At 54.3% G+C, this 17,488-nt stretch overlaps 2 protein-coding genes across 2 annotated transcripts in view; one reads left to right on the top strand and one right to left on the bottom strand.

Annotated features, from left to right (window-relative positions):
• Positions 1-5,787, top strand: part of slc25a26 (solute carrier family 25 member 26) — a 76,315-nt gene extending 70,528 nt beyond the window's left edge. The window contains exons 9-10 of the mRNA XM_064966554.1: positions 1,161-1,234; positions 5,445-5,787. Coding sequence (XP_064822626.1) covers positions 1,161-1,234; positions 5,445-5,541 — 171 coding nt within the window. The 3' untranslated portion in view covers positions 5,542-5,787. The remainder of the gene's footprint in view (positions 1-1,160; positions 1,235-5,444) is intronic.
• Positions 5,788-6,610: 823 nt separating this feature from the next.
• The window catches only part of LOC135540136 (leucine-rich repeats and immunoglobulin-like domains protein 1), a 54,182-nt gene continuing 43,304 nt past the window's right edge, over positions 6,611-17,488 (bottom strand). The window contains 5 exon segments of the mRNA XM_064966553.1: positions 6,611-8,208; positions 8,211-8,396; positions 8,757-9,041; positions 9,180-9,311; positions 9,426-9,854. Coding sequence (XP_064822625.1) covers positions 8,183-8,208; positions 8,211-8,396; positions 8,757-9,041; positions 9,180-9,311; positions 9,426-9,854 — 1,058 coding nt within the window. The 3' untranslated portion in view covers positions 6,611-8,182.

A 17,488-nucleotide genomic window follows, 5' to 3' on the forward strand; every position in this document is an offset into this window, starting at 1 on the left:
GTAACACTAGATTGTAAACTGTCATGGTCAAACCATATTGATGCAGTAGTAGCTAAGATGGGGAGAAGTCTGTCTATTATAAAGCGATGGTCTGCCTTCTTAACATCACTATGAACAAGGCAGGTCCTCCAGGCCCTAGTTTTGTCACACCTTCACTACTGTTCAGTCGTATGGTCAGGTGCCACAAAAAAGGACTTGCAGCAAAGCTGGTCTTTGGATGTACACAGAGAGCTAATATGAATAATATGCATGTCAATCTCTCCTGGCTGAAAGTGGAGGAGAGGTTGACTTCATCACTACTTTTATTTATGAGAGGTAGAATGCACAGAGCTGTCTGTCTAAACTACTGGCACACAGCTCGGACACCCATTCATACCCCACAAGACATGCCACGATGTCTCTTCACAGTCCCCAAGTCCAGAACAGACTATGGGAGGCACACAGTACTACATAGAGCCATGACAACATGGAACTCTATTCCACATCAAGTAACTGACGCAAGCAGTAAAATTAGATTTACAAACATTGTCACAGACACATGCATACACACAAAATAACATACACATGGATTTAGTACTGTAGATATGTGGTAGTGGTGGAGTAGGGGCCTGAGGGCACACAGTGTGTTGTGAAATCTATGAATGTATTGTAATGTTTTTAAACTTGTATAAACTGCCTTAATTTTGCTGGACCCCAGGAAGAGTAGTTGCTGTTTGGCAGCAGCTAATGGGGATCCATAATAAATACAAATACAAATACTGCTGGGCACACAAAAATACACAGGGTCATTTACAGTCCAGGCCGCAGTTATGCTAACCCCGCACCCCACCCTTCACTTCCCCTCCTCTCTTTAATCACCCCCCCATTCCTCTTGCCATGCTAGACCCTCCCCCCTCACGCTTAACTACTTCTCCCACTCTCCCCAATCCTGATCCCACTCCCCCCAATCAAGACCTCTGGCATAAAACTGCAACAGGTGGAGTGTGGGTGGTGGATTGTTATAGATGTCACCTGTGTTGCCACCGATGTCTGTGAGGGGAGAAGTGGGAGGAGGTAGGATGGGAGAGGAAGACTAAACAGGGTGTCTGTCCAAGTGGCAGGAAGTGGAGGAGACTATCCATCTATCGTCACGTCTCTTATTTGTTCTCTCTCTCTCTTAGGCTGGGACAAGTACAGCGAGTGGAAACATCCCACTGGTGCTGTTAGATGTGTGGAAGACTAGGGGCTTGACGGGGTAAGTATGGCCCATCACACGCTGCTGTTCTGGGGGAACCTGAGGACTAGGCTGGGGTAGCCTTCTGTACCTTTGTACACATTTCAACAAGTGTCTCTGACTAGGTATCCCCTTCCCCTTTCTATTGTTGAAATACTGTGTTTTCTAAAACACATTTTTTAGCCTGTACATTTTTTGGGACTTTGCATTATCTCATTTAAAGTCATATAGTTCTTTGCATAATCAGGTTTGCCTGCTGGTAGGAACACTAGTCAGGGGACATACATTCAGCACAGAAACCTGAGAAATGAGAATTAAGAGCTTTCCAAGAGACATAACTTTTCTGAATAGTCCTATTGATTAAGACATTAGTAGGGCCAACGGTAAGGTTTATGTGTGGAGCTGAATGTGTGATGTGTTTATGACATCTCCTAATGAAAAGGCCAGGTCAGGAGGGAATGATGGCCTGCCAGCCCTAAACCAAACAGCCCTGTGAATAATAGTCTGGTGTGTATGAGCAGCCATCATTTAGTTAAGATATACAGGCCCTGATGTTAATAGCAGATTTGGTTTGGGGTGGTGCCAAAAACAGTCTCTCAGGCACTATCAGAGATTGTTTGAGTAGGCTGCAGTAATGGAATCTAATCAGAGAGTGCAATTCTGTTGGGAAGAGGTTCTGATTCAACATTAACTGGCTGTTTAATAACCCCGGGGTAGTTTGTTAATCTCACTCCGCTGGGGAAAGACAAGACCAGGGATGGGGTGGGCTTCAGCACACTCTGCTGGGGAGAGAGAAGACCAGGGACGGGTGGGCTTCAACACACTTCACTGGCGAGAGAGAAGACCAGGGACGGGGTGGGCTTCAACACACTCGGCTGGGGAGAGAGAAGACCAGGGACGGGGTGGGCTTCAACACACTCCACTAGGGAGAGAGAAGACCAGGGACGGAGAGGGCTTCAACACAGTCCGCTGGGGAGAGAAGACCAGGGACGGTGTGGGCTTCAACACACTCGGCTGGGGAGAGAGAAGACCAGGGACGGGGTGGGCTTCAACACACTCCACTGGGGAGAGTGAAGACCAGGGACGGAGAGGGCTTCAACACAGTCCGCTGGGGAGAGAGAAGACCAAGGACGGAGAGGGCTTCAACACACTCCGCTGGGGAGAGAGAAGACCAGGGACGGGGTGGGCTTCAACACAGTCCGCTGGGGAGAGAGAAGACCAGGGACGGGGTGGGCTTCAACACACTCCGCTGGGGAGAGAGAAGACCAGGGACGGGGTGGGCTTCAACACACTCCGCTGGGGAGAGAGAAGACCAGGGACGGGGTGGGCTTCAACACACTCGGCTGGGGAGAGAGAAGACCAGGGACGGGTGGGCTTCAACACACTCCACTGGGGAGAGAGAAGACCAGGGACGGGTGGGCTTCAACACACTCCACTGGGGAGAGAGAAGACCAGGGACGGGGTGGGCTTCAACACACTCCGCTGGGGAGAGAGAAGACCAGGGACGGGGTGGGCTTGTTATTGAATGGCTCTTCTTATGCTCATGAAGCCGTCATACAGAGGGATCCCTTGTAGAAAAGTCTCTACTCTAAGCCTCCCAGCTGCCTCGACAAGCCGCCCCTAATTGAAAGAGTATTCTTTGATGTTCCCCGTCTTCTTCAATATTTTGTCTCTCTTTTTCTGGTCTTTTTTTCCTTCTCTTCTCTAACTCTTGGTTTACTGATAAGATAGCTGCAGAGGGAGGTTTTCTGTACAGCTGAAGGAGCAGGCATAATAAACCGTACAACATGGAGTTGCCCAAGTGCCTTCCCCTGATAGTGATACACACAGTCTCTCTGGGACAACGAGAGGAAGGAAAAGCAGTGTCGTGATTCCATAGGGAAAGGACTTGGCAGTTACGCCTGGGCTGGGGCTTTAAAGCTTGAATTATGGTAATAGGCCCAATTGCAGTCTCGTGAAGCCATAAAGTGCTTCCATCTGTTTGCTGTGCCCCAGAGCCCTGCCGAGCCCTGCCTGCCTTTCAACTGGGTTAGACCAACTTTACACACCTCCTCACCACACTAACCAAAACACATGGACAGCCAGGACCTCCCCATACCAACCAGAATGAAGCTGAAACACACCAAAACAATGTAAATCTGAGTTCACCAAGTCCACTCCACTTCGCATGACCTAAATCTACTGCTCAGACTTTGAACCCAACTGTCTGCTCCAGGGTTGGGGTCAATTCTGAATTGAATTGCAAATTGCATTTTAATTCCAATTCAATTCTTGAATTTTAATTTATTTTGAATTGGCCACAACCAAAGGTGAAGAATTTAAATATAATGTGAATTAAAGGAAGTAGAATTTAATTTAATGAAATTAAGCAGATGATTAATGAGAAGAAAAGTGCTCCTGATCAAAAGGAGGTGAAGACATGTGGTGTATCTCAGACCACTGGTTCTCAACATGATTAAGACCAAAGCCTGTGATGAGCAGCTCTCTCTCTCCTGCTGAGGACTCGGGGTATTTTAGGCTGTGCGGTTAGGAGGCTGTGAGGTGATTGGCCGGTGTTCAGGGCCTGACTGATCTGTGCGGCTGGCGGGCTGCTGATGTCAGTGAGTCAGCGAGCCCCAGAGGTTTATGGGAGAAGTTCAGCCATCTTGTTCCACAGGTGGGGCTTCTCCCAGACAGGAAGTGACACACTGTTGTGAGCCAGAACACGTGGAGGTGGTCTGGAGAATTTAGAATCTTAGAACACTTTAAGAACTGTGCTGACCCATTGCCAAATCAATCTTTCACATGGGCAGATACTGAAAATGGGACATTATTTTCTGTCTATTGCTTTCCTTGGCTTGTTGTGAGAAACAACATTGGCTTCAGTCAGGTACTGTATTTTGATATATAACTCATGTGATGGAAAAGGTTGAGATTCACACACAGTGGGTGTTAACTTCTATTTCAGTCGAAGGTGATAACTCTGCAAAGAGCAAACTGAAGGGCAGGATGACAAGCTTTGAGAAATGTCCCCTTGCTCATTTGTTCCAGCTTAAGCATTTACACACCCACACGCGCTCACACACACACACACACACACACACGAGCGCAGCCTCTCCAAAACACCCGATCCGACGAGGAGCATTCCTAAACGTGCAGTTCTGTAAATGGCTGGGATAGTTGAGAGATCCCTGACGTGCTTGGCACCTTGTACAGATTTGCAGTTGACAAAATTGATGTATTAGCGGTTAGACCATTTGTGACCCCATTTCTAAATGGAGGGCCATAAAACCTCACCACAGCCCCCACAGGTGTCCCAGGCCTGGCCTCTGGGGTCTGTTGTGTTACGTAGGTCAGCCCTGGAGCATCCAAGGCACTGAGAGCAGTTCGAGCTGCTGGCCAGAGAGATCGACGAACCGAACGAGGAGTGTAGGGGCGTAGTGGCAGAGTGGGGGTTCTCAGTAAGCAACAAAACAGTCCAATGGACAGGACCCATTATATTTCCAGTCTGTGGGGAGAGTGGAGAGTAAATGCTATAGTGTGTGTACAAGAGAATGTAGAAGAGAGAGGGAGAAAAAGAGAGCGAGGAATGACTGGGCTGATCCGGGGTGTGTGAGCTGAGCCAGTTGAGGCTGTTGCTGGATGGCCGCACGAATGGACAGCAGAGGGGCGTGTGTGGATGTCATCTGGCCATCAGTCAGGCAGACAGATCAAGCTCCAGGGAGGCCCATCAGGGGGTTCAGCAGTAATCCACAAAACAGCTGTGTGGAAAAGGGCCTTGGGAGACTACTCTCATGGCCTGTCACCATCCCCTGACCTCCACAACATCAACAGTCTGGAGAGTCCCCTAACTTCCAAAACTTTCTTTGAAACAACTTTCTACTCCCCTAGCTTCTAAAACAGCCTCTCCACTCCTGTCTTCTAAAATGGACTCTAAAACATCCTCTCTAGTCCCTTGTCTTCTAAAACTCACTCTAAATCATCCTCCCCAGTCTCCTGTCTTCTAAATTTGCCTTCAGAACAGCCTCTCCAGTCTCCTAGCTTCTAAAACGGACTCAGAAACAGCTTTTCTGTTCCTTAGCTTCTGAAACTGACTCTAGATCATCTTAATAAGCCCCTGTTTCCTAAAATAGCATGAAATCCCTCAGAACATACATCTTAGCAGAGAAATATGGAACAAGACCTAGTCAAATAAAACAAGTAACATGTTACTCTTGCATAATACCTGATGCAATTTTGTCTGTCTTTTCAGTCTGTTTTCTGGCACTATACCTCGAGTCACATCCATCAGTCTGGGAGGTTTTATCTTCCTGGGTGCTTATGAGAAGGTCCGACGCACCCTACTATAAAGACCCTGGCCTGGGGATGAAGGCAGGTGTGCTGTGCTGACCCCGAGGAGGGACACCTGGTGTGAGTCATCTCTGATCGCATTACCCAGAGGTCTGCGTTCCTGCTCATCAGTGCGCTGCAGATTGAGTTGAACTGCGTGAATTCCATTTTAACAGCAAGGATCGCATATCTCTGAGCCGAGTCTCTTCACTGTATGACCATGTGTGTGGAAACGGTATTAAAAGCCAGATTTTTATACAATGTCACCACTTTCTCCAGTTCATTGTCTGAAGCTGGGTAGTTAAATGGTGGAATAATCACCTCACAGTAGTTTGTCCGTCCAAGGTTACTGCTCTCCGTTATTCAGTATGGAAACACGGTGAACAAAACCACCTGCAGCAAAGAGCCACCAGAAAGCCTATTAGAGAAGAAGCATCATGAGCTCATCCACCTGTCATCTCAGTGCTAGATGGGACCGGAGACCTAGGGCCTGTGTTTCTGCTGGATTAAACACTCATTTACTACAGGATTTGCCACATTAATGCAGATGGATGGACAATGTACTTTAGCCAACTTCCATCGAAGGGATAGTATTAAAACATGTACAATTTAATGGACCGGTTTTTCCTAGTATTAAAACAGGACATCCTGTGAACATCGAGTGTTGAGCAAGCATCAAAATGTTTCTCGGAATATAAAATTGGTTTTCCAAAAACACTTGTCAATAACTCCCATTATGTCCTTCAGATGTCGGTTGAAGGGGAAGGTAAAGACCAAGCCTGGGAGAGCAATGTTACACAGGTGGGTTTACCAGAGGGCTACGTCCTGTCCTGGAGGCTGTCAGTTAACTGATGTACATTCTGTCCGGCCACTGTCCCTCATTCAATATGGATTTAGACATTCGCCAAGCCTAGAATTTACAATTAAAACCTGGCTTTAGAGATGAACCTCATGTATTTTCATAGAGACAGAAGCAACATGAATGAGTTCGATACCTTTGACAAACCTGCTAATTCAAGTCATCTATATCATTTTGCTTTGCCCCCTTATAAATTTGAGACGACATTGAACCACAAAGGCAAGGAAGAACACACTCCACAAAATGTGATTTTATTAGACACTTTAATGTTTAAACTTTGACATTGGTACAACGGATTCAGTTGACTGAAAAATGACTGCATGTCACCCCGTGGGATGATATGACAACTGACTGACCATCTAGAAGTCCTGTTCTCTAAAGAATATGCTAAAATGTCAAACAATTTGAGCCTTTGATACCGCAAATAGCAAGTGTTTACAGAAAAAAATATAGCATACATTGGAAAATGTAATTCTGTTTAATCTGTCATTCAGTGTATCCAGGCCTAAAGATGGGGCATTTTTCCTCGGTTTGGCAAGAGTACATTTCACAACTTTCCCAGCAGTAAGCAGTTTTATAAAATGAAGAGATTGTTTGTACCAGTCAAAAGTTCCTGAATGATTAAACAGGTTGTACGAGTACCATAATGATGACGATGATTATTATGATAAGGATGTGTGGTGCTATGACAAAGGATAAATACTGGCCATTCCCTGTGTGAACAGTGTGACAACTGTCTCAAAATGCCTCCTGGTGAGAGTTCCTCATTCCCTTTACAGCATGGCAGGTTCATGTTATATCTGAACATATGGGGGTGGGGGACTAATGATTTTAAAAGTTGGACCAACATTCATGACAAACGTGAATTCAAAGGATCTGGGCCTTTAGTTGGACAAAAGAAAAATGAAAATAAATGGGAGCTGAGGCACCGTGGAGGACGTAGTCCCTAAACCAAAGCCAACTGAAGTGCAGTGGTGGTCAGTACCTTGACATTCCATCGCTATGTCAGAAATGTGACACGTTTCCTGACTAAACTCTTACATTCCTATTAGAGTAGTACAAAAGTGCTTAAACATCCAAAACCTCATTTCATATCCCAAACCCCCCTTGTTCCATGTTGTACCCAAATCGAAGCCCTTCCTTCATAAAATACCAGTAAATATGAGTTATGGTTTAAGGCCATGATGGGCAGCGTTTGCATTTGTCAAACAACATTCCAAGTGCAATAAAGTGTTCCATGGTATGACAAAGTGTACCGATAGCTCTCACATCTCTGTTACACTAAGAGTCCGGTTAGTGGTTTCTTTGATCATGCAATAAGGCACGGCAGTTGAAGCAGGCAGGTAGAGGCTGACAAGGCTTGTTAGACAAAAAATACCATCACTCCTTACCTTGTCATGCACAGAATCATTTCAAATATTCTTTGTAAAAGTTATATAATATACATGAAAACTCTTATGTACAGTCAATTGTCCATTGGTATAGCTCTCTCTTTCACACATTACTCTACAATATTACCTACATTTGCATGCTTCAAATGCAAGTCACATTTAGGAGCTAAAATTGGTTGGCACCTCCCAGGAGAAGGTTTTCAGTATGTACATCTGATACGCTCAGATGGGACACCACCCACACAAGCGCCGCCTTAAACTCCAGACGCCCCTCCCTGCTCCTGCCTCGTTAGTCCAAACAGGGGACAGGATCAGATCTTGGCCTCTCTGTTTGAGGTAGCAGTTCCCAGTGCAAAGAACAAGTCAACTCAGGGCTAGTGAGTCTGGTAGTGTCAGGGAGGGGAGAGCCTGCTAGTCACTGGCTCTCCTGAGGGGGGTGCATGGCTCTGGAAGGCTCTGGGAGTATGTCCATTAGAGAGGAGAGTCTGTCTGAGCTCTGGCTCACAGTCTGTGTCCAGTGTGTATTGGCTTGTTACTGGGCAGAGTTTCACCGGCTTGTGGAAGGCCTCCTCTTTGGAAAGGGAGCACACTAACGTCGTCTGTCCCGTCCTGTTCACTGAGGTATCTGGGAGGGAACACCGAGAGAGAATAGAACACACAATCAAGACCCCTATCTGTGCAGAGCTCAAGTCTATGGATTGCATCCATATGGCTAATTTGACATTATGAAGCAAGGATCAGATTCTGACCCCTAATTCCTCCCAGACCGTTCCTTACCAAAATGTACAGCATCCCAGGACAAGACCCGACCTGCTCCCCTGTGAGTCAGGCAGTGACGGGAACTCAATGCGGCTTTTCATCAAATTCCCTTCACTGTGATTTGTCATGGCAGGCTGATCTACACAGCTAAGGGCTCCATCCATAACATCATTTCTACCATTCCTCATCCTGTCCTCAACAGTGTGGAATAGAAAGAGCACTCTACCTTTTCTGTCATTGTGGTTTCTCTGTGATGACAATACGTTGTGGTTGCTGGGAAACGCAGGTGGCTGGGCGTCCCTTCTAACTCCATTGGAGGTCCCATTGCAGAGGGAGGCGGTGTAGGGTCCTGTGTCCACCCCTAAGGGTACGCTGTAGTCCATGTGGTGGAGGTGTTGTTGGTACTCCAGGCCTACAGGTCCCAGTCCCTGGGGAAGGTAGTCTGAGTCTGACTTGGAGTAGCTATTCCCATTCTCCATACACTCTGTACACACTACAGCCTCACCGTAACCTAGACCAGACAAGAGAGAACGTCATTATGACCACGCCCACCCTTTTCCACAGTTAGAGGCAATGTAAAGAAAACATTCACTGATCAGTCATGGGTGAGTATTGGAGGTTCATATGGAAATCAAACTGAACACACTACCTGTGTTGTCTGTGTGCGTGTTGGGCAGAGGTCCACCACCAGCCTCCACACGGACACACACATCCTGGTGCTCCGAGAGGGTCCCCTGGGAGGACAGGTAGCTGGGGACGTCCGCGGGCACATTGGTCTCATCTGGGAGGGGAGAGAAACCATCACCATCAGCACAAACTACGGTCACCAACGCAACACATGGATGGTGAACAGCCATTCCCTGTGACGAGTAGAACTACATGAGCGCCCTCTCACCCGTGTTGGTGACGCTGCACTCTTCGCTCTTCTTGCGCGTCTGGTAGATGATGCACACCCACACCAGAGAGGTCACCACGATGCTAGTCACCACAGCGATGACGATGATGCCCACCGTGACGGTGCTGGGTCCGGGCGTAGCGGCGCAGGCGGAGTGGCGGACACTCAACTGGCTGTGGGCACGCTCCGTGCCCAGCCTGTTGGACATGACGCACGTGTACCTCCCAGCGTCCTCTACGGCGGCGCTGCCGATGACCAGCAGCTGGTTGCCGGGGGTGAAGTGGTGTCGGTCGGAGGGGCGGAAGGGCTGGTCGTTCCTCAGCCAGGTGATTTTGGGTAGGGGACTGCCTAGCGCCTTACACTGCAGGACTACAGTCTCCCCCACCACCACACTACGGTCCTCCAGCTCCTGGGCCAGGTGGGGTGTCTCTGTAGACAGGAGGGGTCACAGGTCAAAGTGTAGTCATCCCACCAGAGCAGACTGGTCAATCCCAACTCTACTCAACACTTAATATCAAACTACACAATGACAACGGGTGATGGTCCATTATGCTTTGTTCAACACAGAGTGATATAGAACATCATGATCTCACTCGATCTACTCCACCTCTTCAGACTGGGCTTCAGCTCTGACTTTTCTTTCCACATGCATGACTAAACATTACAAAGCCACTCCTGAGGGCTGTTGCTACCTCGTGTCCCTGGGAGGAGTTGTTTTGGACTAAAAGCACTACATAAGGTAGAGCAGACCAAGCCCTTACACATCCACAGTACTTGACAATATGTGATCTCATCAAATTCACATAGCTGTAGACCAAGCCCTTACACGTCCAATAGAAGCCCCTCTAGAAGAATGGAGACCTGCAGTCTCCCTCCCACCCTGAGAAGGGGTGAGAACGGTTAACAAAAACCCCTCTGTGAAGTCCCTCTATCCTACCCTCCCCCATATGACCCCTACCCTGACCTCTGACTTTGAGGAAGGCCACAGCTGCCAGAAGCATTTCATTCTAGGACCAAGGCTCACCAGTTCACAGCTGGCTTTAGAGCAGTTTACTAAGTGTTCATTTTTAGACTTAGTGTCTATATTATGGTCATGCGAAGGTAAGCCATGAATCCTCAAACATTGAGGGCTGTGTGTTAGCAAGGTGGCATTATGTAGGAAGCGTTATGTAGGAAGTATGCAGGAATGCTAACTGGCCAGATGAATGTGATGTATGTACAGGGCAGGGGAGACTGGTGGGAGGCGCTCTAGAAAAAATAATAATAGTGAACTCACCCCCCCCCACTAGCTCTGACTTTACTGATATCTACTGTATTGAGGAAAAATATACTTACTATGACAGTGATGTGATTGTACCACCTAGCTATCTTAAAACTAATGCACTGACTGTAAGTCCCATCTAGCCATCTTAAAACTAATGCACTAACTGACTAACTGTAAGTCCCACCTAGCCATCTTAACACTAATGCACTAACTGTAAGTCCCACCGAGCCATCTTAAAACTAATGCACTAACTGTAAGTCCCACCGAGCCATCTTAAAACTAATGCACTAACTGTAAGTCCCACCTAGCCATCTTAAAACTAATGCACTAACTGTAAGTCCCACCTAGCCATCTTAACACTAATGCACTAACTGTAAGTCTCACCTAGCCATCTTAAAACTAATGCACTAACTGTAAGTCCCACCTAGCCATCTTAAAACTAATGCACTAACTGTAGGTCCCACCTAGCCATCTTAAAACTAATGCACTAACTGTAGGTCCCACCTAGCCATCTTAAAACTAATGCACTAACTGTAAGTCTCACCTAGCCATCTTAAAACTAATGCACTAACTGTAGGTCCCACCTAGCCATCTTAAAACTAATGCACTAACTGTAAGTCCCACCGAGCCATCTTAAAACTAATGCACTAACTGTAAGTCCCACCTAGCCATCTTAAAACTAATGCACTAACTAAGTCCCACCTAGCCATCTTAAAACTAATGCAAAACTGTAAGTCCCACCTAGCCATCTTAAAACTAATGCACTTAGTCCCACCGAGCCATCTTAAAACTAATGCACTAACTGTAAGTCCCACCGAGCCATCTTAAAACTAATGCACTAACTGTAAGTCCCACCTAGCCCATCTTAATGGTTAATGCACTAACTGTAAGTCCCACCTAGCCCATCTTAATGGTTAATGCACTAACTGTAAGTCCCACCTAGCCCATCTTAATGGTTAATGCACTAACTGTAAGTCCCACCTAGCCCATCTTAATGGTTAATGCACTAACTGTAAGTCACTCTGGATAAGAGCATCCTCTAAATGACTAAAAATGTAAATGTATGGGAGGCTGAGCTCATTGTAATGGCTGGAACGGAGTCGAACATGTAGTTTCCATGTTTGATACTATTCTATATACAACAATGAGCCCAGCCAATACAATGAGCCCAGCCACTACAATGAGCGAGGCTGCTGGTGGGCGAGGCTGCCGGTGGAGTGGGGCGAGGTTGCCGGTGGGCGTGGGGCGAGGCTGCCGGTGGGCGTGGGGCATGGCTGCCGGTGGGCGTGGGAATAGGCTGCCGGTAGGCGTGGGAATAGGCTGCCGGCAGGCGTGGGGCGAGGCTGCCGGCAGGCGTGGGGCGAGACTGCCGGCAGGCGTGGGGCGGGCTGCCGGCAACGTGGGAATGGCTGCCGGTAACGTAAGGCTGCCGGTAGGCGTGGGAATAGGCTGCCGGTAGGCGTGGGAACTAATGCCGGTAGGCGTGGGAATAGGCTGCCCAGGCGTGGGAATAGGCTGCCGGTAGGCGTGGGGCGGGCTGCCGGCAGGCGTGGGAATGGCTGCCGGCAGGGGTGGGGCGAGTTGCCGGCGGGCGTAGCCATCTGCCTAATGCGGGCGTGGGAACATCTTAAGGCTGCCGGAGGGCGTGGGAATGGCTGCCGGTATGCGTGGGAATAGGCTGCCGGTAGGCGTGGGAATCTGCCGGTAGGCGTAATGGCTGCCCCGGTAGGCGTGGGAATAGGCTGCCGGTAGGCGTGGGCGTGTATGCCATCGTGGGAATAATGCCGGTAGGCGTGGGAATAGGCTGCCGGTAGGTCCCAATAGGCTGCCGGTAGGCGTGGGATCTTAAAATAATGCCGGTAGGCGTGGGAATAGGCTGCCGGTACGTGGGAATAGGCTGCCGGTAGGCGTGGGAATAGGCTGCCGGTAGGCGTGGGAATAGGCTGCCGGTAGGCGTGGGAATAGGCTGCCGGTAGGCGTGGGAATAGGCTGCCGGCAGGCGTAAATAGGCTGCCGGCAGGCGTGGGAACTAGGCTGCCGGCAGGCGTGGGCGAGGCTGCCGGTCGTGGGAATAGGCTGCCGGTAGGCGTGGGAATAGGCTGCCGGTAGGCGTGGGAATAGGCTGCCGGTAGGCGTGGGAATAGGCTGCCGGTAGGCGTGGGAATAGGCTGCCGGTAGGCGTGGGAATAGGCTGCCGGCAGGCGTGGGGGCGGGCTGCCGGCAACGTGGGAATGGCTGCCGGCAGGCGTGGGGGGCAGGCTGCCGGCAGGCGTGGGAATAGGCTGCCGGCAGGCGTGGGAATAGGCTGCCGGCAGGCGTGGGGCGAGGCTGCCGGCAGGCGTGGGGGCGGGCAGCCGGCATCGTGGGAATAGGCAGCCGGCAGGCGTGGGAATAGGCTGCCGGCAGGCGTGGGAATAGGCTGCCGGTAGGCGTGGGAACTAGGCTGCCGGTAGGCGTGGGAATAGGCTGCCGGTAGGCGTGGGAATAGGCTGCCGGCAGGCGTGGGGGGGCGGGCTGCCGGCAGGCGTGGGAATAGGCTGCCGGCAGGCGTGGGAATAGGCTGCCGGCAGGCGTGGGAATAGGCTGCCGGCAGGCGTGGGAATAGGCTGCCGGCAGGCGTGGGGGCGAGCTGCCGGCAGGCGTGGGAATAGGCTGCCGGCAGGCGTGGGAATAGGCTGCCGGTAGGCGTCGGGCTGCCGGTACGCGTGGGCGAGGCAGCCGGCAGGCGTGGGCGTGTATGCCGGTAGGCGTGGGAATAGGCTGCCGGTAGGCGTGGGAATAGGCTGCCGGTAGGCGTGGGAATCTGCCGGTAGGCGTGGGGAATAGGCTGCCGGTAGGCGTGGGAATAGGCTGCCGGTAGGCGTGGGAATAGGCTGCCGGTAGGCGTGGGAATAGGCTGCCGGTAGGCGTGGGAATAGGCTGCCGGTAGGCGTGGGGCGAGGCTGCCGGTAGGCGTGGGAATAGGCTGCCGGTAGGCGTGGGAATAGGCTGCCGGTAGGCGTGGGAATAGGCTGCCGGTAGGCGTGGGAATAGGCTGCCGGTAGGCGTGGGAATAGGCTGCCGGCAGGCGTGGGCGAGCTGCCGGTAGGCGTGGGAATAGGCTGCCGGTAGGCGTGGGGAATAGGCTGCCGGTAGGCGTGGGAATAGGCTGCCGGTAGGCGTGGGAATAGGCTGCCGGCAGGCGTGGGGCGGGCTGCCGGCAGGGCGTAATAGGCTGCCGGCAGGCGTGGGAATAGGCTGCCGGCAGGCGTGGGAATAGGCTGCCGGTAGGCGTGGGGCGAGGCTGCCGGTAGGCGTAAAGGCAGCCGGCATGTGGGAATAGGCTGCCGGCAGGCGTGGGAATAGGCTGCCGGTAGGCGTGGGAATGGCTGCCGGTAGGCGTGGGAATAGGCTGCCGGTAGGCGTGGGAATTCTGCCGGCAGGCGTGGGAATAGGCTGCCGGCAGGCGTGGGAATAGGCTGCCGGCAGGCGTGGGGCGAGGCTGCCGGCAGGCGTGGGACTAGGCTGCCGGCAGGCGTGGGAATAGGCTGCCGGCAGGCGTGGGAATAGGCTGCCGGCAGGCGTGGGAATAGGCTGCCGGCAGGCGTGGGAATAGGCTGCCGGCAGGCGTGGGAATAGGCTGCCGGTAGGCGTGGGAATAGGCTGCCGGTAGGCGTGGGAATAGGCTGCCGGTAGGCGTGGGGAATAGGCTGCCGGTAGGCGTGGGAATAGGCTGCCGGCAGGCGTGGGCGGAGCTGCCGGCAGGCGTGGGAATAGGCTGCCGGCAGGCGTGGGAATAGGCTGCCGGCAGGCGTGGGAACAGGCTGCCGGCAGGCGTGGGAATAGGCTGCCGGCAGGCGTGGGAATAGGCTGCCGGCAGGCGTGGGAATAGGCTGCCGGTAGGCGTGGGGCGAGGCTGCCGGTAGGCGTGGGAAAGCAGCCGGCAGGCGTGGGGCGAGGCAGCCGGCAGGCGTGGGAATAGGCTGCCGGTAGGCGTGGGCCGGTAGGCGTGGGAACGGTAGGGCGGCGTGGAATAGGCTGCCGGTAGGCGTGGGAATAGGCTGCCGGTAGGCGTGGGGGAATAGGCTGCCGGTAGGCGTGGGAATAGGCTGCCGGTAGGCGTGGGAATAGGCTGCCGGTAGGCGTGGGAATAGGCTGCCGGTAGGCGTGGGCGGCTGCCGGTAGGCGTGGGGCGGGCTGCCGGCAGGCTGCTGCCGGCAGGCGTGGGAATAGGCTGCCGGCAGGCGTGGGCGGGCTGCCGGCAGGCGTGGGGCGAGGCAGCCGGCAGGCGTGGGAATAGGCTGCCGGTAGGCGTGGGAATAGGCTGCCGGTAGGGCGTGGGAATGGCCGGTAGGCGTGGGAATAGGCTGCCGGTAGCGTGGGAATAGGCTGCCCCCGGTAGGCGTGGGGAATAGGCTGCCGGCAGGCGTGGGAATAGGCTGCCGGCAGGCGTGGGGCGCGGAGGCTGCCGGCAGGCGTGGGAATAGGCTGCCGGCAGGCGTGGGAATAGGCTGCCGGCAGGCGTGGGAATAGGCTGCCGGCAGGGCGTGGGAATAGGCTGCCGGCAGGCGTGGGAATAGGCTGCCGGCAGGCGTGGGAATAGGCTGCCGGCAGGCGTGGGAATAGGCTGCCGGCAGGCGTGGGAATAGGCTGCCGGTAGGCGTGGGGCGAGGCTGCCGGCAGGCGTGGGGCGAGGCAGCCGGCAGGCGTGGGAATAGGCTGCCGGTAGGCGTGGGGCGTGTATGCCGGTAGGCGTGGGAATAGGCTGCCGGTAGGCGTGGGAATAGGCTGCCGGTAGGCGTGGGAATAGGCTGCCGGTAGGCGTGGGAATAGGCTGCCGGTAGGCGTGGGAATAGGCTGCCGGTAGGCGTGGGAATAGGCTGCCGGTAGGCGTGGGAATAGGCTGCCGGTAGGCGTGGGAATAGGCTGCCGGTAGGCGTGGGGCGAGGCTGCCGGTAGGCGTGGGAATAGGCTGCCGGTAGGCGTGGGAATAGGCTGCCGGTAGGCGTGGGAATAGGCTGCCGGTAGGCGTGGGAATAGGCTGCCGGCAGGCGTGGGAATAGGCTGCCGGCAAGCGTGGGGCGAGGCTGCCGGCAGGCGTGGGAATAGGCTGCCGGTAGGCGTGGGAATAGGCTGCCGGTAGGCGTGGGAATAGGCTGCCGGTAGGCGTGGGAATAGGCTGCCGGCAGGCGTGGGGCGAGGCTGCCGGCAGGCGTGGGAATAGGCTGCCGGCAGGCGTGGGAATAGGCTGCCGGCAGGCGTGGGGAATAGGCTGCCGGTAGGCGTGGGGGCGGAGGCTGCCGGCAGGCGTGGGAATAGGCTGCCGGCAGGCGTGGGAATAGGCTGCCGGCAGGCGTGGGAATAGGCTGCCGGCAGGCGTGGGGAATAGGCTGCCGGCAGGCGTGGGGGCGGGCTGCCGGTAGGCGTGGGGCGAGGCAGCCGGCAGGCGTGGGAATAGGCTGCCGGTAGGCGTGGGGCGTGTATGCCGGCAGGCGTGGGAATAGGCTGCCGGCAGGCGTGGGGCGAGGCTGCCGGCAGGCGTGGGAATAGGCTGCCGGCAGGCGTGGGAATAGGCTGCCGGCAGGCGTGGGAATAGGCTGCCGGCAGGCGTGGGAATAGGCTGCCGGCAGGCGTAGGGCGGCTGCCGGCAGGCGTGGGAATAGGCTGCCGGCAGGCGTGGGAATAGGCTGCCGGTAGGCGTGGGGCGAGGCTGCCGGTACGCGTGGGGCGAGGCAGCCGGCAGGCGTGGGAATAGGCTGCCGGTAGGCGTGGGGCGTGTATGCCGGTAGGCGTGGGAATAGGCTGCCGGTAGGCGTGGGAATAGGCTGCCGGTAGGCGTGGGAATAGGCTGCCGGTAGGCGTGGGAATAGGCTGCCGGTAGGCGTGGGAATAGGCTGCCGGTAGGCGTGGGAATAGGCTGCCGGTAGGCGTGGGGGAGCTGCCGGTAGGCGTGGGAATAGGCTGCCGGTAGGCGTGGGAATAGGCTGCCGGTAGGCGTGGGAATAGGCTGCCGGTAGGCGTGGGGAATAGGCTGCCGGTGGCGTGGGAATAGGCTGCCGGCAGGCGTGGGAATGAGCTGCCGGTAGGCGTGGGAATAGGCTGCCGGTAGGCGTGGGAATAGGCTGCCGGCAGGCGTGGGAATAGGCTGCCGGCAGGCGTGGGAATGGGCTGCCGGCAGGCGTGGGAATAGGCTGCCGGCAGGCGTGGGAATAGGCTGCCGGCAGGCGTGGGAATAGGCTGCCGGCAGGCGTGGAATAGGCTGCCGGCAGGCGTGGGAATAGGCTGCCGGCAGGCGTGGGAATAGGCTGCCGGCAGGCGTGGGAATAGGCTGCCGGCAGGCGTGGGAATAGGCTGCCGGCAGGCGTGGGAATAGGCTGCCGGCAGGCGTGGGAATAGGCTGCCGGCAGGCGTGGGAATAGGCTGCCGGCAGGCGTGGGGCGAGGCTGCCGGCAGGCGTGGGAATAGGCTGCCGGCAGGCGTGGGAATAGGCTGCCGGCAGGCGTGGGAATAGGCTGCCGGCAGGCGTGGGAATAGGCTGCCGGCAGGCGTGGGAATAGGCTGCCGGCAGGCGTGGGGAATAGGCTGCCGGCAGGCGTGGGAATAGGCTGCCGGCAGGCGTGGGAATAGGCTGCCGGTAGGCGTGGGAATAGGCTGCCGGTAGGCGCCGGCAGGCGTGGGAATAGGCTGCCGGTAGGCGTGGGCGTGCTAGGGCGGCGTGGGAATAGGCTGCCGGCAGGCGTGGGGCGGGCTGCCGGCAGGCGTGGGAATAGGCTGCCGGCAGGCGTGGGAATAGGCTGCCGGCAGGGCGTGGGAATAGGCT

This window comes from Oncorhynchus masou, chromosome 5 (genome assembly GCF_036934945.1).
Source record: "Oncorhynchus masou masou isolate Uvic2021 chromosome 5, UVic_Omas_1.1, whole genome shotgun sequence".
NCBI lineage: Eukaryota > Metazoa > Chordata > Actinopteri > Salmoniformes > Salmonidae > Oncorhynchus > Oncorhynchus masou.